This window comes from Muscardinus avellanarius (assembly GCF_963383645.1).
Source record: "Muscardinus avellanarius genome assembly, chromosome: 9".
Classification (NCBI taxonomy): Eukaryota; Metazoa; Chordata; class Mammalia; order Rodentia; family Gliridae; genus Muscardinus; species Muscardinus avellanarius.
The window spans coordinates 49,489,209-49,512,551 of NC_137795.1; the positions used below are offsets into that span (position 1 = coordinate 49,489,209).

Consider the following 23,343-nt stretch of genomic DNA (forward strand, 5'->3'; position numbering starts at 1 on the left):
AGAGGGCAAAATTAATGATAACAGGTAGGAATGTAATTAAAGGCTAGAGTGGCAAAGAGCCACCCTCACTTTGGAGCTAGAGACCTGTCCAATATCACTGGAGAAAAAGGTTGTGGTCAAGAAATAGCATGAACAGCCAGATGTGGTGGTGCACGCTTGTAATCTTAGTACTTGGGAGGATGAGACAAGAGGATCTGGGTTTGCAGATGGTCTCAGCTACTTAATGAGGTTCTCTGCAACTTAGAGAAACCCTCTTTCTTTTTATTTTCTTGGGGTTTTTTTGTACACATTTAGTTTTATTGTAACAAAGCAACTTGTACACTTTTAACGTTTAAAACTAAGCATCATCTTTCCTTTTCAGTGAAAACAAAAAAAATTTAAAAATAAACAAAATTACAATAATGTCAATTCCAAATAAAATCCTATAGATTCTGCTGGTTCTCCCATCGAGTAGCAGGGCTCAAGTCATTATTAGGAGAGAATTTTATTTTAAAAGTGTCATCTTAAACTGTAAGGATGTCTGTTAAACATCACAATTAAACATGCCAAAGGAGAAGCCATGTTGTCAAAATGCCCATGTAACCCACCTAAATATCTCAAACCCACCCTTTCCTGACCTTCTATATCCCCATTTTTTAAAGTTTTTTTTTCTTTTCTTAAATAAGAGAAAGTAGACAGATACATGTTGGTAAATGCTAACTGTCCATATTCATATAGAGACAAAGTGTAATCTTTGAGCCCAATATACAGAGAAAGGAGGAAAAAAGCTAGGATTCTGTACACTACTACACAGGGGCCTCACACCCTCCAGCTCCCAGCAGAGCCAAGGGAGCAGGTTTTTCTTTTTTCCCACAGAGCACGGTGGTGTTGATTCCATACAGTTTTTGTTGAGACAGGGATAAAAATGAATTTAGAACAGAAGGGTATAGAGATTCTCTTCCCATTGTATTCTGCTCAAGGTATTTCCCCTCCCAAATAAGTTGAGAATGACGGTATTGAGAAAACTCTCTTTCAAAATAAAGGGGAAAAAAATAGGGCTGGGGGTATAACTCAGAGTTAGAATGCCCCTGGGTTCAACCCCCAGCAACACACACACACACACACACACACACACACACACACACACCATGAACACAAATAGGCTAAAAAATAGGGCTGGGGGTATAACTCAGAGTTAGAATGCCCCTGGGTTCAACCCCCAGCAACACACACACACACACACACACACACACACACACACACACACACACACACACCATGAACACAAATAGGCTAAAAAATAGGGCTGGGGGTATAACTCAGAGTTAGAATGCCCCTGGGTTCAACCCCCAGCAACACACACACACACACACACACACACACACACACACACACACACACACCATGAACACAAATAGGCTAGAGGAAAAAATTGATCCGTCCAGAAGAGGAGTGGGAAGCCATGATGGAAGGATCTTGGTTAGAGGAGTGAAAGAACAGTTATTCCCTTTTTTTTTTTTTCCTTTTTTGCAGTACTAGAGATGGAACCAGGGGCATTCTACCTCCAAGCTACACCACCAGCCCTATTTTTTAATTCTTTCTTTTGAAACAAGATCTCACTAAGTTGCAAAAGACTTCACTATGTAGCTAAGGCTGTCTGTGAACCACAGTCCTTTAGTCTTAGCCTCCCAAATGCTGGGATTATAAGTGTGTGCCACCATGCCTGGCAAGAACAGTTATTCTTTAGGAGGGTTAATCTGAAAAGAAGGGTAGGGGCCAATTAGGAGGATCTTTTAAGAGTAAAGGTGATTAAAAAAATCCAAACTCTGGTAATAGCATGGAAAAGACAAAGGGATGAATATAAAACATTTTAATAGTAGTATTGACAAATTTTAGTGGCAGAGCACAACTAAAAATAAATTTAAAAAACCTTGAGCATAGTTGGTTATAAAGAAGGTAGTACCATTATTTAGTAAATGCCATTTTAATTTAAATAAAAATTATTTGTCTTTGTTTTGTACATTAAAATCTGGAAGCACATGCATTGATTTTAACTTTTTACTTCTACATCATGTTCATCTCAAAAACACAAGTTTTGCAATTATCTTCTTGGTTTAGATTATTTGTAAATTCTAAACTATTTAAAAAACAGAGGCAGTAGAAGAATGAAATCTACTGTTGCTAAAATGGAAAAAAAAAGACTAGAGTAAGAAAATAGCTCCATTACAAACACTAAAGTAGGTTAATATTCACTGTGCAGACTGTATGAACTTGGACTAGTCTCTGCTTATTGAATTCTGAACTTCATATAAGAGTGTGTGTGTGTGTGTGTGTGTGTGTGTGTGTGTGTGTATGCGCGTGCGCGCACATGACTGGAGATTGGGCCCAGGGATGTTTTACCTGTGAGCCATATCCTCAGGTATTTAGTTTTTATTTTGAAACAGGGTCTTGCTAAATTACCACACTCTGGCCTTGAACCTGTGATCCAGTTGTCTCAGCACCACTGTAGTTAGCTTGAACTTCATATAAAACGTAAGAGAAAACAGGCAAAATCTTTGCATGCAGCCGGGCGTGGTGGCGCACGCTTGTAATCCCCGTGCTTGGGAGGCTGAGACAGGAGGATCACACGGGTTCGAAGCCAGCCTCAACTACTTAGTGAGGCTCTCAGCAACTTAGTGAGACCCTGTTTCCAAATAAAGTCTAAAATAGGTCTGGGAGTATAGCCCGGAGGTAGAAAGCCTCTGGGTTCCACCCCAGTACCACCAAAAAAAAAAAATTTTTTTTGCATGCAAAGTAGTACCTAAACTAAAATATGAAGTCACATAAATTTTGATGTGAGGGTATTTTGTCATTCCTTAAAAAGTAATATTTCTGTGTTTCACTGTCCTTTGACAGTATGGTTCTTGTTGTAGAAAAAGTAGCAAAATATGGTTCTGATAGAACCCTTTGAGTTGGAAAGGGTACATAAATTGTATTAATGTCAAAGAATATCTTGATTTCAGGATGCCCCTAAATCGGGTACTAGTTGCAGCTCTCGCTGTTCAAGTTCCAGACAGGATTCTGAGAGCACAAGGCCAGAATCTGAAACAGAAGATGTATTATGGGAAGACTTATTACATTGTGCAGAATGCCGTTCATCTTGTACCAGTGAGACAGATGTGGAAAATCCTCAGATTAATCCATGTGTGAAAAAAGAATATAGAGACGACCCTTTTCATCAGGTTGGTTTACAGTGTTGGATTATGTGGGGCTATCTGTTGAGCTCCTTTGAATGCATGTACAAATTTCATAGAGGTGAAGAAAAAGTTTTCGTTTCGTTAAAAGGACATGCTTATTCATTTTATGTGAGCTTTGGTCTGGCTTCATTAGAATATAGAATCTTGGTAGTTATGTGGTGGCTTTGTCTCTCATCTTGCACACATGTTTCTGAGAAATTATTGGTAAATGGAGTTTTCCTAAGTCAAATTGTATTAGATGCACTAGTCCTTTCCTCATGTAATACATTTCATGGTCCTATTCATACCTTGGCCTGAACTTTATCTGTACGATTATGATTCACAAATCTCCAGTTCATGAATATCAGATTTTTATTATCAAGCATCAAGGTATCCAGTAGAAATATAGTGAGAATCAGAAATGTAATTTTAAAATTAAAAATTTCCATTGGTCTCATTTAAACCACTTAAATGGTAAAATTCTAAAAATTAATTAATTTTTGTTATCCCTTCAACATATATTTAATATGAGAAGTATTAATGAAATATTTTACATTTTTTAAACCAAGTCTTCAAAATCCAGTGTGAATCCTTAAATACCATTTTATTTTAGATTAACCGCATTTCAAGTGCTAAATAGCCATATGCAAATAGAGTACTATTATCGAACAGAACACGGTTGTATAGTATATCTTCATTGACCGTTCCATCAAGTACCCTAAATTTAACAAATTTCCCATCTTCCCTGTAAATCCTTTTCTCGTATTGCATTCAAAATCTTGATGAGTGTTTTCTCCAATTTTCTCACCAGCCCAGAAACTTGATGGTTACAAAATTCTCTTTTTCACCTTCTTTCTCCTATCTGGCTCACCAAATCCTATCAATAAAAACAAGTAAGCTCTTAGAAAACTAATGATAGAGTATAATCTCCTTAATCTGATGAAGAACAGTTATCAAAGAACCTTCCACTATCACAAAATACCACAGACTTTGTTTCTCATGGTTCTGGTGATCAGGGTGCCAATGTTATCTATCAGGTTCTTGGTGAAGTTTCTCTTCCTACTTTATAGGCCATTGTAGTCATTGTGCATCCTCATGTAGTAGAGAGGTATAGAGAGTGAGCTTTAGTCTCCTTCCCTTATTAAGGGCTTTAGTCCCTAACTCCCAAAGGTTCTACTTTCAAATGCCATTACTTTGGAGATTTAGGCTTCAACATACAGATTTGGTGGTAGGGGCCAGCAGAGGACACAAAGTCCACTGCACTTCTGAAAACCTAGCACAATTAATGATAGTAGCATTTTTCTTAAAGGCAGGTCTCCGACGAAGGTGCCCAATATGACTGCTTTTTCTGTAACAATTTTAACAGTTTGTTCATTTTTCTGACTGTTTTTGGTTGGTCTTAGATTCATTTTAAAGTCCACATTAAACAACAAAATGTCAAAAATAGCAAAAACAGTTTTGAAGAACAATAGGGAACTTTCTCTACTGGATGTAAAAATTTATTTTAAATTTAAAACTTTAGGATAGTTTGATATGAATATATAAACAGATGAGTGGAAGAGAATAGAAAATCTATAAATAGATATATGCTTATAGTGATTCCTCATATGTGACATAAATGACATTACAAATGGCTGGAAAAAGAATGGACTATATAGTGGTAGGTCAAATGATTATCCCTATGTAAATATTATTCCACACAGGTTATAAATGTGAAGGAACAAAAGTTTAAAGCGCTTAAAAGAAAATGTAGGAGAAAAATTTTTGTTATTTCAGTTTAGAGGGGGATTTTTTTCAAAAACAAGATATAAAAAGCACATACAAAAAGTGGGAGAGCTGGGCGTGGTGGCACACGCTTGTAATCCCCGCACTTGGAAAAAGACAGAAGGATCATGCAGGTTTGAAGCCAGCCTTGCTGGTTTAAGAAACCCTGTTTCCAAATAAAAATATAAAATAATAGGTGTCTGGGAGTGTAGCCCAGAGGTAGAAGGGTTTCCAGGAACCCCAGTACCACCACCCCCCCCAAAAAAGTGGGAGAATTGATCAATGTGAACATCTTAAAATATGAAACTAGCTGGGCATGGTGGCACACGCTTGTAATCCCAGCATTCGGGAGGCTGAGACAGGAGGTTCGCAGTTCACAGACAGTTTTAGCTACTTAGTGAGGCCCTCTGCAACTTATTGAGACCCTGTTTCAAAATAAAGAATAAAAAATAGGGTATAGCTCATAGGTAGAATGCCCTTGGGTTCCATACCCAGACCCACAAAAAAATAAAATAAAACTTAAAGCTACAAATTAAACCATAAAGTGTTTTGTATGTGTGGTACTGGGGAATGAACCCAGGGGCATTCTACTTTCGAGCTACACCCCAGCCCTATTTTTTATTCCTTATTTTGAAACAGGGTCTCACTAAGTTGCTGAGGGCCTAAGTAGGTGCGGCTGGCTGTAAACTTGTGATTCTTCTGTCTCAGCCTCTTAAGTACTGGGATTACAAGCATGCGTCACCACGCCCAGCTACCAAAAAGATTCTTTTTCTTTTTGTGGTACTAGAGATGGAACCCAGGGGCAGTTCACCTCTGAGCTACATCCCCATCCCCATTTTGTATTCTTCACTCTGAAACAGGGTCTCACTGAGTTGCAAAGGGCCCCACTAAGTAGCTGAGATTGTCTGCAACTGCAATCCTCCGTTTCAGCCTCTCAATTGCTGGATTTTACAAACATGTGCCACCACGCCCAGCTTCATAAAGATTTTTTTTAAAAAGAAAAAAACTACAGTCTGGGAGAAGGTATTTCAGTACATTAACTACCCATGAAGCTTGGAGAAAATAAACTAGTAGTTACAAGGAGAAGTAGAGTTGAGAGAGTGTTTTGGTTCCTACTCCCCAAGATGTGATTCCTACCCCACGGTAACTCTGTGAGTTACTGAGCACCTTTCATACATGTAAGAAAACCAGTAGGGAAGCACTGAAAGAGATGCAAAAGAAAACGTTGACTGGTGAGAGGAGGGTTGAAGATTCTGGGTGTCCAGGTCATAAGTAGGAAGCTTAGCGACTGAGAAGAGGAGAAGGAGGGTGTGAAGCAAGGAAGACGAGAGAGAACTACTGTCCCGTGACTATGTGAGGTACAGAGGCTGTGAGGTCCATTGACAAGAGGGAGATGTTGGGATAGGAAGCTTATGGACAGTGATGAAAACTGAAGTTACCATTTGTGAGGAATAGAGATGGGGGAAAGTGTGTGTGTGCATGCAAATAAGCCCACCTACACTTTAAAAGAATCAGCTATACTGTTGAGGATCCAGGGGAATCTGAAACTGAATTTGCAGTTGCTCATTCAACACAGTTATGTGATATTCTCTAGAATATAGTTGTAATCATAATGATAGCACATCTTTTATAAGCATTTGCTATATACCAGACCTGTGTAATCTAGATGCATATTATCATATAGTGCTCATTGTAACTTAATTTTCCTTTTATAGATGAGAAGATTGAGGCTTAGAGTTGAGTAGAGTGCCTACAGAGAGTAGGTGCTCAATAAATGTTATTCAGAGAACAGAAGAAGGAATGATTGAAATAATGAGTCTGGTGAAGTCTAGATGTGTCAGATTGGTAAGGAAATGAAATCGGAAAGAACTGATAAATTACAGGATAAGTATGATCAAGGGCACACCTGTTTTAGAATGGAAAGTTTCAGGGTCCTTGTAAGATGGTTGTAGTGAAAAGGTTTTGACCAATGACTCATTTCAAAAGCAGAACAAGTCTATGTGGTGACAAGATACAGGGTGTGGCCATGGGAATAGCTGAAGGTTCCCCAGATTTGAAGGAATTAAAAATAATGAACAATCCATAAAAATACAGGGTGCAGGATGAGACATCTGCATATTCACTTAAATTGTGGAGATTAATAACTAGAACCAAGGTGGAAGGAAATGTCTAAGCTGTTTTTCCAGAGATAGCATAAACAGCATAGAAGCAGGGGCCATGTGTTTTTTGCCTTACTGTTGTATCATGTATTGCCTGTTACATATTATGTGTTTAATAAATATTAGCTGACTGAATAAAAATTTTCAAAACATGACAGTTCTGCCTTTCTTAAATGATTAAAACTTTTATAATATTTATATAGAATAAATTGGCCTTAAGTCTATCACACCACTTTCTTTTTTTGTAAGATAAAATTTATTAAATATTCTCTTTTGCATATCCAGTTATGGTATCCTAGGCTTATTATTTATTTGCTTTTGAATTAAAGATTCAATTTTTATACATATTTACTATTCTTGGGCTTCTGATAAAATAAACTTATGTTTTCAGTTTTACTAGTAGTCAGGTAATGGACATCTTGTAATGAAAACCAGATTTTTTTCTCATTTGACCAAAGTCTATTAGATTTGCAGGACCCATTTCTTCCCACTATAAAGATATAAAATATCTCCTCATGAAGAAACACTGAACATTTGAATTAACATGTTCTAGTCAGTATACTCCCAAATTTATAATTTTGTTTTGTTTTACTATTTCCTTTGTAAGTAGTTAACAAACATTTGCATAGAAAAATATTTTTCTCTAGTCATGGCTAGGTGCATAATAAAATATAAAGCTATATTCAAGTAATATTCACTTTTCAGTAGGGAAAGCTAGATTTTAATGGCTACATTCCCATAGTTGGAAACACTGGTAAATTAGTTGTCATGTTTAATTCATTTCAAATAAAGCACACTACCATGTAAGTGTTACAGTTTTCAGGCACTTTTGAATGAAAATGAAGCATAAGAATTAAGATTTTGGATGGAAAAGAAAAACAGTAGTGTGTGTGTGTGTGTGTGTGTGTGTGTGTGTGTGTGTGTGTGTGACTGAGGTTGGAACCCAGGGCTTTCTACCTCGAGGCTATACTCCCAGACCTATATTTTATATTTTATTTGGAAACAGGGTCTCAATAAGTTGCTGAGAGCCTCACTGAGTAGCTGAGGCTGGCTTTGAACCTTTGCGATCCTCTGTCTCAGCCTCCCAAATACTGGACTTACAAGTGTGCACCACCATGCCTGGCTCAAGAACAGTAATTTTAAAAGTTCAAAATTTTAGTTTAAAAATATAAGATGACCCTATGTGATAAAATTATAAAATACTTACTTACATTGCTTTTTTTCCTTTGCCTTAAAAAAGGTATGTGTCAAATGCTGTCTGCACACTGTAGACAGTACATGTTTCAACAAAACTTTTTTAGTATACATTGCACACACACACACACACACACACACACACACATATGTAAGGTTTATTTAACTCATTACATTTGCCAGATATTAATTGCCATCTTCTCTCTTGTTTTCTGGATTTCCAGAAGAAGAAAATGATATCAAATGCTGTCTAGAGTAATTGGGAAGGTAGCTGGGTGCAAAGTAACTACTTTTGAAAGAAAAAGTCTAAATCTGTGGTTAAAATCTGTTGCCTCTCAGGCTTACCTCTCTTTTCATTTAGCTTCTTGCACTTTTTATCTCTAGCTTTTTGGTTCCAATATGTTTCACTATTTTATTAAATGTCCAGAGAAAGTTTGGTGCATATTTTGGTGCAAATTGTTTCTATCCCAAATTAGAATTATTTTGTGTGTGTGGGTGGTAAATCGTGAAACATAATTTGAAGGAAATAAGTTGGTAGTTAATAATTAGCATTACTAGCTCATACGGACCTCAAATAGTGAAATATGTACTGTGAAAGTAAATGTAAACTAAAATATATCTTTGAAGAAGATAAAAATTTCTCTTTTTTTCTTACATATTAAAATGCTCTTAGACTGCTTCAGTTGAAACAAACTGTGCAACTTACTCCCCCTAGAGGAAAAATTCTTAATTTTTTTTACCATATTTAATAGAAACATTTCTTTACCATATTTAATCACATTTTTGCCCTTTAAGAATAGTATATCTAAAGTAGATCATTTATTGTTAGAAGTTATTTAATGAAATATGTTACAAAATTTGAATATTAGAGTATCAAGGATCTATTGATTATTTTCCTGAGTTTGCTGAGTGCCAGACTTTTAAAAATAAAATACAGAAAGCATATTTGTCCTTAAAAATTACAAGTTAGAAATATTGTGATATAGCCGGGCGTGGTGGCTCACGCTTGTAATCCCCGCGCTTGGAGACAGGAGGATCGCGCAGGTTCGAAGGCAGCTGCGCTGGCATAAGAGACCCTGTTTCCAAAAATAAAAATGGGTCTGGGAGTGTAGACCAGAGGTAGAAGGGCTTCCAGGAACCCCAGTACCACCAAAAAAAAAAAAAATTACATATATATATATATATATATATATATATATATATAGAGAGAGAGAGAGAGAGAGAGAGAGAGAGAGAGAGAGGGAGGGAGGGAGGGAGGGAGGGAGGAGGGGGGGAGGGAGAGAGAAAATAAATTTATCCTGTTCTGGATCTAATATTTTAGTATTATTTTTTTCTCTCAAGATCTTTATCGATTAAAGGTTAATGTATCATTAATTCTGTTGCTGTCTTTAACCCAACTATTCCATATTGAATTTTAATCTTTTAATTATAGATCTGAAACAAAAAGCCAAACAACCTTAAGCATCTTATCCTTCATGCTAAAGTTTTCACTTTTTATTTTTTTTATTTTTTATTATTTATTTATTTATTGGTGGTACTGGGGTTCCTGGAAGCCCTTCTACCTCCGGGCTACACTCCCAGACCTATTTTAACATTTTTTAAAATTTTGAAACAGGGTCTCCTAAGCCAGCGCACTTCGAACCTGCGCGATCCTCCTGTCTCTGCCTCCCAAGCGCGGGGATTACAAGCGTGCGCCACCACGCCGGGCAAGTTTTCACTTTTTAAAAAATTGTTTTTATTCCTTGAGACATTGGGAGATACTTAATCCTCCTTTAAACAATACTTCTAGTTCTGTGTGCTTTCACTTACAATGTTTGCTTTATGTAACAACAACAACAAAAGGCACTAAATTTATTCTTTGGAGAAGTGCTAGATTAAAATATCAGGAAGTTAGCTAAATCAGATGTTAAAGGTAAGTGTAAGCAAGAATCTCTTTCAGGATGAGATTGTTTATCACTTTATAGTTTTTCAAACAGGTTCAGACTCACTTATATTCTTTTGTATTGAATAATCATAAGTTGGACACTAATTGATATGGAAAATTTGACATCCATTTGTTTTTTAGCATCAGCTATTGCAAGCTATTTAAATTGGTTGACAAGTGCTTTTGCTGATTTTAGTATATTTTTTAATAATAGGTTGCCTAATATCTATTATAGAAATATTCTACATTTTATAGCTAATTTTTTATGCCATCTGTTCAGTGTATGTGCTAATTTTGTTAGAATTTTAGTGTGGTTAAAATCATGTGTGGTAATTATAGCTAATGCACAGGTACTACATTATATTTCTAAAATGTAAATGTATTTATGAATTTTTATTTGGTTTTAAATTATATATAGTATGTATAATTTTATATGGATATTTTTATTTATGAAATGTGATAAATAGATTCACCAATTTTTGCTTCTTTTTTGTAGAGTCATTTACCCTGGCTCCATAGCTCACACCCAGGATTAGAAAAAATAAGTGCAATAGTATGGGAAGGCAATGACTGTAAGAAAGCAGACATGTCTGTGCTTGAGATCAGTGGGATGATAATGAACAGAGTGAGTTTTATAGTTTTATTCTTTTAATTCAAAGGTAAAATTTATAACTACCAATATATAAAATAGATATTAGGATGTTATATTAATAACCTGTTTACCCTGTGTCTTCACCTGAAAAAGAGTTGTCTTTGGCTCCATCTCTGAATTAAGCAGTGATTTATAACCAAACCACTCTCATCTTTAGTGTTTCATTTCTCTGACCAACAATAGATGACACAATGTAAGATTTCCCTCCTTTATGTTATTCTTTTTGATTTCAGTAGAAAAAATTTAGAATCTGCTGGTTACATCCAGGTGTTGATGAAGATTTATTTTTTCACTATTATCCTTACTGTTTCATTTATTATTACTTAAAACCTTAAAAAATTTCTACTTCATTTCTTACTTAAATATTTAGAAGTAAAACACATTGCAAAGATCTTGAGTAATTCAAAGAGGTATAGTATAAATATTTTGGATTTAATTTGTCATTAAGTGATTTCCTTTATCAGGTAATAACTTTAAAATGTTTTTATAACTTGGACAGATAGGTATGCATGATAAAACTTGACAATTCTAAATTTCTTTCATGCATTTTAATGCTAGAATTTTGTCTTCACTTTTGCAGGAATTTTTTTAAATGGGTTTAAATATATTCTATTACATATCTCAGTGTGAACAATTAAAGGTGAAACGTGAGATGAGCAGTCAGTTAAGGAGTCTGGTGACTTGAATCTAGTGATCCCCTGTGGCTTGACTGTCTGTGAACTGGCAAATAACTTAGAATTGTCTCATTTACCTACAGTATAATATAATAAAAGTTAGCTACATGATATTTAAGATCCTGACAGTTCTACCAATCTATCATCCTGGAAATTCTTATATATTGCCATTATTTAATCCCCTTATCTTTTTTCTCCCATTCTCTATTTCTTTTCCCTCTATCTTGTTATAGTGGTTATGAGTCATTTATCATTTTAAAATGGCTTTGAGGGATTTATTTGTATATTGAACTCTAAAGAAAATTACAAGTTCCAATTTTATCAACTATAATTATATCTCAAGTATAATTCTAGGTGTTTATTTTTCTTCTTTAAAAAATTGAATTTAAAGCCTGGCATGATGGCAAACACCTGGAATCCCAGTACTTGGGAGGCTAAGACAAGATCACAGATTTGAGGCCAGCCTCAGCAATATAGTGAGCCTCTCAGCAATCCAGCAAAACTCAGTTTCTGCCGGGCATGGTGGTACATGCTTGTAATCCCAGTACTTGGGAGGCTAAAACAGTAAGATTGCAGGTTCATAGCCAGCCTCAGTTACTTAGTGAGGGCATTTGCAACTTAGTGACACCCCATTTCAAAATAAAGAATAAAAAATAGGGCTGGGGGATAGTTTGGAGATAGAATGTCCCTGGGTTCAATCCCCAGTATACCAAAATAAATAAATAAACAAACAAATAAATAGAGACCCTGTTTGAAAACAATAATAAAAAAAAGTCTGAGGGTATAGCTTGGAGGTAGAACACCCCTGGGTTCAATCTCCAGTACTACAAAAAAAATTTTTTTTTTAATTAAGTGGGTATGAGATCTCTCACTCTCTAATATCATGATATTTATAAATATTTCTTTTAAAATAGAGATACATAGAATTTTGAATACCTAAGACTGAGACTTAGATAGCCAATCTTTTTGCATCTACTTAATTATAAATCCATCTATTTTAAAGACAAAAGAAATCAATGACATCATATATATGTAGTGGGCCTTCAAATTTTGTTATTCATTTATTTAAACTAATATATTTAACAAAATGATTTCCTATTGTTATAAATAAAATAAGGCTCACTAGAAATACATTTTACTTTAGATGAATTTTATTTATTAATAATTTTCTTCTTTTTTCCTCTCTCTCCCTGGCTCTCTCAAGGTGAACAGTCATATACCAGGAATAGGATACCAGATTTTTGGAAATGCAATCTCTCTAATCCTGGGTTTAACCCCATTTGTTTTCCGACTCTCTCAAGCTACAGACTTGGAACAACTCACAACACATTCTGCTTCGGAACTTTATGTGATTGCATTTGGTTCTAATGAAGATGTCATGGTTCTTTCTATGGTTATAATAAGTTTTGTGGTTCGCGTGTCTCTCGTATGGATTTTCTTTTTCTTGCTCTGTGTAGCAGAGAGAACTTATAAACAGGTTAGTACAATATCAACTTCTGAATAGAGAATACTGTATCCTTTTATAATGTTCAAAGTAGTCTTGAAGTATTTTAGTATGTCACTAAATCATTTTGACCTAATTATTTTTGTCTTGCTACTATAGTACTTAGGCAAATGATAACAATTCACATTTTGTACATTTCTGCTTTTCTGTGTTAATTACTTGAAAATTAATCCTCATCTTAATTTTTTTTAGCGATTGCTTTTTGCAAAACTCTTTGGACATTTAACATCTGCAAGGAGGGCTCGAAAATCTGAGGTTCCTCATTTCCGGTTGAAGAAAGTACAGAATATAAAAATGTGGCTCTCTCTCCGTTCCTATCTTAAGGTAGAATGATAGTGATAAAAGTACTCTTAACATGCTGGCTTTCTCTGATAATTCCAATTTCTTTGTCAATGTGTATAGAGGTATAGTCATCAATTTATCAGTCATCAAGAGTCTAAAGAGAGAGCCTACAGAATGGGAGAAGATCTTTGCCAGCTATTCCTCTGTAGAGGACTAATATCTAGAATATACAAAGTACCTTAAAAGTCCTAACAGTAAAAGAAAATTTAAAAATGAGCAATTGAACTAAATAGACACTTCACAAAAAAAGAAATAGATACTTCACAAAAGAAGAAATACAAATGGCCAATAAATATATGGAAAAAAAATGTTCAACATCATTAGTAAAAGCAAGATTAAAGATTTTGTTTCTGCTTAGAACTTGTAATTATAAACCAGCAGAGGGAGCCCACAACTCAAAAAAGAATCTTGAATAAAGAATCTAACCATGGAGTCTCCTCGCTGATGTGACCTATTAATTAGCTTTCATTTCTGTCATTCCTTTCTTGCTCTTCTCATCTTTAATATTTTTAATAATTTTTCTATTTATGAAAATTCTTGAGAGAGGAAACCTATATTTAGTTTTAGAAACAGTTGTTTTTTTAGTATTTTTTGGTTCTATTAAATAGCAGTGAATCTTTTATATACAGAGGAATCATGTAAGTTTATGTAAGTTTATCAAGTCAAAGTACTATCTATGTCAGGTGCAGTGGTGGCACATGCCTGTAATCCCAGTACCTTGGAGGCTGAGACAGGAGAATCACAGGTGTAAGGCCACCCTCAGCAATTTAGTGAGACCCTAAGTGAACTAGTGAGATCCTATTTTAAGATAAAAAGGGATAAAGGTATAGCTTGGAGGTAGAATGCCCCAGAGTTCAACTCCTAGTACCGAAACTTTTAAAAAGGGCACTCTCTGTATTATTAAAATTTACCCAAAGACCATGCCTAGATTTTTAATGCTTTTTGTTGTTGAAGTAACAATGAAAGAAGTAACAAAAAGTTTGTGCTCTTTGCTCTTAGATTTTTTTTCTTTGTTTCTTTTTTTTTTTTTTCTTGTGGTACTAGGGATGGAACCCAGAGGCCTTCTACCTCCAGGCTACACTCCCAGATCTATTTTATATTTTATTTGGAAACAGGGTCTCACTAAGTTGCTGAGAGCCCCACTAAATAGCTTTGAACCTGTGCAATCCCCCTGTCTCAGCCTCCCAAGCGCGGGGATTACAAGCGTGTGCCACCACATCCGGCTCTTTGCTCTTAAATTTTAAAAACTCATTGTTCTGTTTACTAATTTGTTAAATTCACTTCTATTAGTTTTCATTGGTAAATGCTAAGAAATTGTCATAGGTGTTTTCTCACTGACATTTCCATTGTATGGAAGGACAGGTATGATCTCTGTTACTTAGTGAGAATCCATTAAAAATCTCCCATTTATCAATCGCAGGTAGGCATTGCATTCTTTTGAACATTGATTTTCTTTTTTTAAATTTTTTATTGGTGCACTGTATTTATACATCATAATGGGATAAAAACTTGTGTAGACATACATGAACACATCACCCAGTTATCCCCTACCCAATCCCCACACCATTCCCTTCCCATCCCTCCTTCCCATGCTTGGCTTAGTGGTTGACATCTAATATTACAGCAACGTATCCAAAGTTAACAATGATAATCTCACATAAAAGATTCATTTGTCTGATATCAAACTTTTGATCACTTAGAGATAACATTTCAGTATTTCTTTTTGCTTTCTTTCTTACCAGAGGATTTTTTTTTTAAGGTAAAACTATTGTACATTTTTTTTTCCAGAAAAAAATCTATCCTAACATGAAATATGAACTCTAAATACCCAAAACAGTCTCAAAAAAGAACAAAGCTAGAAGATGTACATTTTCTGATTTCAAACCTTATAAAGCTACAATAATTGAAACAGTGTAGTACTGCTATAAAGGCAGATATATAAACCAGTGGAGTAAAATAAAAAGCCTAGAAATAAATTCTTCCATATATGGTCAAGGTATTTTTGACAAAGTTTCCAAGAACATGTGGTGAAGGAAATAATAATCTTTTCACTAAATATTGTTGAAAAATAATAATTACATGAAAAATAATAAGATTGGACCCTTACCTAACACCTTATACAAATATTAACTCAAAATAGATAAAAGACCTAAGTGTAAATCTTAAGACTATAAACTTTTAGAAGAAAACCTGGGTCATAACACTTCATAACATTGAAATTGGCAGTGATTTCTTGGATATGATTTCAAAGGCACAGGCAACAAAAGAGTAAACAAACTTCCTTAAAAAATAAATAAATATTGTACAATGTAAACAGAGTTAAAAGTTACTGATAGAATGGGATAAAATTTTTCCAAAGGCTATATCTGATTTCCAGCACTCAGTTTATCACTAATTTGTGTCCTTTCTGCCTCCAGAATCTGTTGTGAATCTGTTTCTCATTGTTTCCATTTCTACCACCGCCATTAAACCTTCTCACTCATCTTCTGCACTGGGCTACTGCATTTGCCTCCTCCTGGCCTTCTAGCATTCCCATTTCCTTCTTTGATGCTTTCTTCAGTTGGCCACAAGAGATCTTTTTCATATAATTCTTAAAACTTTTTGGAGGTCTCTATTGCTCTTGGGATAAAGGGGCATTCTACCTCTAAGCTACACCTCCAGCCCTATTTTAATTTTTGTTTGAAACAGTCTAGCTAAGTTGTGCAGGGCCTCAATAAGTTGCTGAGGCCTGCCACAAAACTGCAGTCCTCCTATCTCAGCTTCCTAAGTACTAGGAATATAAATATGTGGCACCGTGCTGGGCTAAGAGCAAAACCTTAATATGGTTTATAATGTTCTTCATGACTTAGAGCCAACTTTATCTCCTTTTCTTGGCTCATTTTGAAACACTTTCTCACTTTCTAGACTGCTTTGGTTCTTTCCTCTGATGTTTCCTGCCTTAGGCACTTGCACAGACCCTTCCTTTTGCCTAGAACGCTGTTCTCTGCCCTCTGCTCTGTCCCTTAGTTTGGTCTAAATATCTCTTCCTCAGGGAGATATTCCTAGGCCCATAAATTAAGTGTCCCTTACATTTACCTTGGCCTATCTCTACTATCCCTATTTCTTTCTAGCATTCATCACACACAGCTTATCCCATACATCTGTGACTATGAATTTGATGTGATACTCCCACTAGTTCCTGTGAAGGGACAGATTTGGATGCATTTCTTGTACCAACTACAGTTGTTGAGTAAATTATTGTAATCTTTGACAAAAATAAATGTTTGAGAGTTATGGTAGTAATTCTATGCTATGTAGATACTATTTGTACTCTGTTGCAAGTTGTCAGGAAATAACACTACTATTAAACTTATCTGACAAGTTAGAAATATTTTTAGCATTATAAGCTTTGACCAACCTGCAGTGATGGATCAACACCATAACTGAAAGCATGGAAATTATCTGTTAATTAGTAAATATGTTTAAAAGTGTCTTCCACTTTTTTCTCCCCCCAGCGTCGAGGCCCTCAGAGATCAGTTGATGTAATAGTGTCATCTGCCTTCTTGTTGACTATCTCAGTTGTATTTATCTGTTGTGCACAGGTGAGTTAACTGTTCTATAGAGAAATTAAACCATCAGATATTAAATATTAAGATTTGTAGGTTTTCTAGTAATAGTCAAAGTAACATACATAAGCCTAGTTAGACCTAAGGAAAATTCTGAAATTGACTTTTTATAATTTTTTTTCAGTAGAATAAGTAAATATATCACTTCATCTCTGTGTCATGGACAGTAAGCATATGCCCGAGTTTTTGTTGAATTTGTCTGGACTCCATGTGATTGTCTTTATATTCTGAAACATACGAGTCAGTAGAGTTATGAAATTGTTCCACCAGTCTCTGATTCTTCACATTTAATATTAAATTTTTTTTACTTATCTCCACATTGTCACTGCAACTTGACTTCCATTTCAAATAGTATGATGATTACTTATGCTTTTAGACTCCACACAATGCTAGGAGAGAGAAAACTAGCTATATAAGCTTTTTAATATGCATTTTATAAACATATCTGAATTCATAAGACAGTAAGAGGCTAAAAATGTAGATAAAACCGAAAACCAGAGCAATTAAGTGTATGCATTAGTCCTTTGGCAGCTCTAGAATAAGAGGTGAGGTGCACTGTCAACCTCAGAATCCTTATAAAGCTTTATTCCCATGTGAGGTTAGGAGATGAGGCCTTGACCTACATATTGCCCTAAACATACTCACACCATGAAGTCAGAACCCTCAAAGCCCTACAGCTTCAGTGAAAAAGTCAATTCAGAAACAGGCTGTCCGCTACACAGGAAGACAGTGCAGAAGCTTTATCTGACTATGGCTGGATGGCAAGGAGGAAGGAAATGCCTCTTCTAAGAATGTATAATTGTAGGTCTGCCCTTAATAAAATTTTCTGGTTCAAGTTGTCATTAAACATCTTACCTTGTAATCCTCATGTCAAGAAGTTAATATAAGTTGGGTGTGGTGACACACACTTGTAATCCCAGAACTTCGGAGGTGGAGACTGGGGATCGCAAGTTCAAGGCCCTCCTCAACTGTGTCAAAATAAAGAATAAACAATGGGGTTGAGGGTGTATGCCCATGGATTCAATCTCCAGTAATGCAACAAAAAGAGGTTAATATAAAAAAAACAAAAAGAGGTTAATATAAGCAAAACCAAGACTGTTCTGGGGGATATGACTTAAGCTTAATGTTCACAGGATTTCCACAGATAAAGTCCTCTGAGGTTTAAAAGCGCATGAAGAAAAAAAAAAAAAACAATGTAAGTGAGTCAGCAGATCAATACACAATATGATTAGATATCCAGCTGTTTCAGCTACTAGACTGATCACAAGAAACTCTTAAGTTTGTTTAAAATGATTAAAGAAATAGATTCCACTGAGAATAGAACACAGAGATTTGAAAAAGAACCAAATAGTATGAGAAATGAAAAATATAGTTGTTGACATTAAAAACACCATGCCATGCACAGAATTAAAAGCAGATGTGAGACTGGTAAACAGACATTTAGTGAACTGGGAAACTGATAAAAGATGCAAAAAGGATATTGAGAAAACATGTCCCTTCTCTTTTTGTGCCTGGCTGATCTCACTTAACATAATGTTCTCCAGTTCTTTCCATCTTCTTGCGAATGACAGCAAGAAAGGAAGGGTAGGAGAAGAAGAAGGCTGACGTTAATTAATGGAGGAGCTACATTCGAACATCTGTATAAGTGTGAATATAGCATGGTCAACCTGGACACTCATTGCTGGGAGGGGGGGAGGGGAAGGGGGTATCAAGTATTGTGTGAATGTATGCCATTGTCAATATGATCCACATTATGTTGTGAAACTACAGTGTACCAATAAAACAATAGGCAAAAAAAGGATATTGAGACATAGGTGGGAAATCCAACATAAGCCTAATCTGAATTCTAAGAGGAAAGACTAGCATAACACAATATAATGCTTTTAGATAGGGCTATGAATTTTTCTGAACTGATGAAATTTTTTTTCAGGCACAAGGACAGTTTATAAAACTTTTCCATGTACTAAGCCACAAAATAATTCTCAACTAATATCAAATGACTCATACCATACAGACCACATGATGTAGCTGTAAAAGTCAATGTAGAAAATAATGACAGCAACAGATACTTTATACACTTAGAAATTTTAAAACAATTTATACATAACAAATTTTCTTTTGTTGTTTTTGGTAGATTGAACTCAGGGGCACTCTACCTCCAAGTTACATGCCTCAGCCCTTTTTTAATTTAGTTGATGAAGGCCTCACTAAGTTATTGAGGCTACCACAAACCTGAAAACCTCCTGTCTCAGCCTCCCAGATAACAGGATTACAGGCATACACCACCACACCCAGCTATAAGTAACAAAATTTCAAAAAGAAAAAGCACAGTATTAAACTATAAACAACTGGCATGGTTGTGAATTTTCTTAAGTGATAAGTAGTATGAATTACTTTATGCCATTAAAATTGAAAGTATAAATAAACAATTTTGTAGAAATGCACCAATTATTAAAACTGACCCAAAGAGTAATTGAAAAGCTGAGGAAACCTATAACTAGATATTTATTCAGTAACTTAAAATATGCCATTAAAATATCCTCCGGACCCATCTAATTTTGTAAGCAATTTTTATCATATATTCAAACAAACAGATGATCCTTACCTTATACAAAAGATCTAGAAAGTTGAGAAAGGGAATATTCCTCACCTCACTTTGTGAGACTAATACAATCTTGATGCCAGACTCTGTACCAGCAGGGCACAGGATGATGAGATGATGAAAATGCTCTTGAGCATTTCTCCTATTTCATTCAAGAACTTTATTCCTGGTCTCAAAGAGATGAGAGGGGAGAAGGCAAGAGAGCCAATTCCCCAAACAAAACTCAGCTTTCCTTTTTATTGCAGGTTGAAGTCTGGTTCATTAACTCATTGACTGCCTCTGGCTAAGGAGTAGAGTTGGGTTAGGAATGCTTTGGATGATAAGCTGTTACCTGGCAGTTTTGCAAGAGTGCAGAGGTCTCTGTCTTCAGAAGACCTCTTAGGGTGTCTTCCACTCTTAAATAAAGCAAGCAAAAAGAGCAGCAGAACAGAGGGAAAGAGCTTGGCAAAGGGGCATCGAGGTCACTGTCTTCAGTTCCCTCAAGAAAGGCGGTCTTCTGCCAAAGCAAGCCAAGAGCTGTAAATCCTTAAGCCAGCATTTTTAGACTTAGAACAGTTTCCCACACTTGCTACCAGTACTAGTGAGAAGTACGAAAATGGGAAATTAGTTAATTTCACTTATTGATTTGGATATAAAATTTTTCAACAAAATATTATAGATACATGCTATGACCAAGATAGTTTATTCCCAGAATGCGGATTTTTCAACTTCAGAATATCTAATGTAATCTACTCTCTTTAGTTGGTTAAAGAGGCAGAATACATGTAGTTATCTCAATAGATGCAGAAAATAATTTGTAACAGTTTGTAAAATTTTGGTAGAGATTCAAAATATAAGAAGTACTGTCCTTAATCTGATAAAGTATATCTTTCAAAATTTGTACCAAATATTATACATAGTGTGTACTTAGGGTATTAAATTTTGTGTGTGGGGGCTATTGGGGATTGAACAGGGGCATGCTACACCCCAGCCCTAGTCAGCATTTTGATGGAGGGTGCTAATGAACAAAGGCAGGGGAAAATTAATGACACAAAGTTTGGGGTAGAAAAAAATCATAGACCATATGATTGTTTAGGTAAGGTATTTAAGTGATTTTATGGACACATTATTCAAAACATGGTATATATATTTTAGATGATCAAGATAAAATACAGCCTCAATATGAAAATGTCAATTTTATTCTCTAAATCAGATTAATAAATTTACTTTATAATGGGCCATATAGTAAATTACATTACATATAGTAAATATTTTAGGCTTTGCCTAAAATGTCCTTTGCTTTTCCCCTTCTTCCTTTGAAAAAGTGTAAAAGTTATTCGTAGCTCCAAGACCAAACAGAAAAGGCCTTAAGCTAGATTTGGCCAATAAAGCATATATTCAAACAGATAATCCTAACCTTATACAAAACATGTAGAAAGGAACTTTGTAAGACTTTTGTTTTGATTTTTTTTGTGTGTGTGTGTGGTGCTGAAGATTGAATCCAGAGACATTACACTTCTAGGCTACACCTCAGCCCTATTTTTATCTTTTATTTTGAAACAAGGTCCCACTAAATTGCAGATCTTGTTTCAAAATAAAAAATAAAAGAGGCCTAGGGATATATCTTGGAAGTAGAATTCCCCCGGTATTCAATAACCAATACCACAAAAAAACCTTATTGGAAAAGATAAACATAAAATTTAATACTTCAGGGATGGGACATGGTGTGTATAAGGAGTGGGGGGGTATCAGAGTGAAGGGAAAGTTTAAAGGGTTTTAACTGAATCTGTGGTCTTTTATTTTTCAAAAAAATCTGAAATATTACAAAACATTAAGATTTGAAAAATTGGGTAGAGGTCCACTGGCTATTAATTACATTATTTTCTGTACTTCTAAGGTGCTTAACACTTCTCATAGTAAATATGGAATATTTTCAAACACAATACAACCTTTATAAACAGTCTGTAGAGTATAAATGTTCTTTTAAAAATGAAGTTGTGTGAATTTTTTGCCTCATGTTGCCTTTTTGGTATATTTTTAGCTGCTTCATGTGCATGAGATCTTCCTTGATTGTCACTACAATTGGGAACTGGTAATCTGGTGCATCTCATTAACACTTTTTCTCTTAAGATTTGTTACCCTTGGATCAGAAACAAGTAAAAAATATAGCAATACCTCAATATTACTTACTGAACAGGTGAGTTTATCATGTTGTAAATTAATATCTTTAATATACATATTAAGCTAAAACCTTCATGTACTTCATTTTTTAAGGAACATATTTGATTAAGGTCCATTTGTGCTATACAGCAAAACTTAAAATTTGATAGGGTACAAGCCTGTCTTTAATGTTTCTGCCTTGATTGAGATTTCAAATCTAATCTACTGTTTGTATGTTCCATTTTCATCTGACAAGAAGGAGGCAGTATAGAAATGGTGGATTTTAAACCATTAGTAGGGTATGTTTGCTTTGCCATATAACAGACACATTGGAATAAGTGAAAATTTTATTAAGTAGAGAAAGCATAATAATTTAAACAATTAGTATTTATTTATTTATTTATTTATTTATTTATTTATTTTATGGTACTGGGGATGGAACCCAGGGGCATTCTACCTCTGAGCTACACCCCCAGTCCTATTTTTTATTCTTTATTTTGAAACACGGTCTCACTAAGTTGTAGCAAGCCTCACTGAGTTTCTGAAGCTGGCCATGAACTTGGATCCTCCTGTCTCAGCCTCCAAGTACTGGGATTACAAGCATATGCCATCATGCCTTGCTGATTAATTTTATTTATTATTAATATATAAAGAAACTGTTGCCAGTGAACTTGCTGGAATATTTTCATTAGGAATGGTGTGATTTTAAAGAACCAGTAACCCTGTCAAATAAGCACAATTAAAGGGAAAAGGGAAAGAGTAGCCCAAAAAGATAACGATATGAGGACGAATACTTGGGCCTTAGGGAACTGGACAGTCAGCCACTTCCTCCAACTTACTTCCAGGCTAATGGTTTCTCATTTCTGCTCTTACACTCCATCTAGTGGCCACCCCATAGACTTGCTACCCTCTAATTGTAGTTTACACATGATTTTGGTTTAGCTCTGTGTAAGTTCTGCTCCGGACTTCACTAACTTTGAGTTCACATACCTACAATATCTGGCAGATACTGTTTTAATCCCACCAGTACTTGTACTGACTAGCTTTTATGGCTGCCAGATTGGGGTGGGAATGTCAGATCAAGTGGGTAAGTGCAGCTGCCTGCTTTGTTTCTTTACCAGGCTTAGGGTTAGAGTGTTTTCAAAGGGGATAACTGTGGCCAGGGCAGGCACTCCAGAATTGTTTGTTACAGGACAGATAATAAAAATACACATGTATTTTAAATTAATTTCAAAATAAAATACCACAAACCACTGGATTGAGTTTATTATAGTTATTATTTATTCTTTAAGTTGATGTGGCCCTGGAAATAAGTATTTTACCTTTTTAATATACTGTTCAGTTTTCTTTGTTTTGGCTTTGATTACATTAGAAGTATATTTAATTAATTTATAAGTTCTTATAAAATAAGTTTATTATAGGAGAATTGGAATGTACAGTAAACTAAAAGAAGAATATTAAAATCACATGTAATTTTAGTACTTAAAGAACCACTGTGTGTGTGTGTGTGTGTGTGTGTGTGTGTGTGTGTGTGTGTATTTTTTTTTTTTGGTGGTACTGGGGCTCCTGGAAACCCTTCTTGGGGCTACA

The 23,343-nt window shown here is 35.2% G+C and overlaps 1 protein-coding gene across 6 annotated transcripts in view; it reads left to right on the forward strand.

Annotated features, from left to right (window-relative positions):
* PHTF2 (putative homeodomain transcription factor 2) overlaps positions 1-23,343 on the forward strand; it is a gene marked incomplete at both ends in the record, with an annotated part of 116,736 nt that overhangs the window by 85,837 nt on the left and 7,556 nt on the right. For 2 of the 6 annotated variants that reach the window (XM_080701028.1, XM_080701029.1), the window contains 6 exons: positions 2,982-3,200; positions 10,732-10,860; positions 12,766-13,038; positions 13,258-13,389; positions 16,902-16,988; positions 21,635-21,790. In XM_080701028.1, coding sequence (XP_080557154.1) covers positions 2,982-3,200; positions 10,732-10,860; positions 12,766-13,038; positions 13,258-13,389; positions 16,902-16,988; positions 21,635-21,790 — 996 coding nt within the window. The remainder of the gene's footprint in view (positions 1-2,981; positions 3,201-10,731; positions 10,861-12,765; positions 13,039-13,257; positions 13,390-16,901; positions 16,989-21,634; positions 21,791-23,343) is intronic. The other 4 variants (XM_080701030.1, XM_080701032.1, XM_080701031.1 and 1 more) reach the window with 4 other exon arrangements.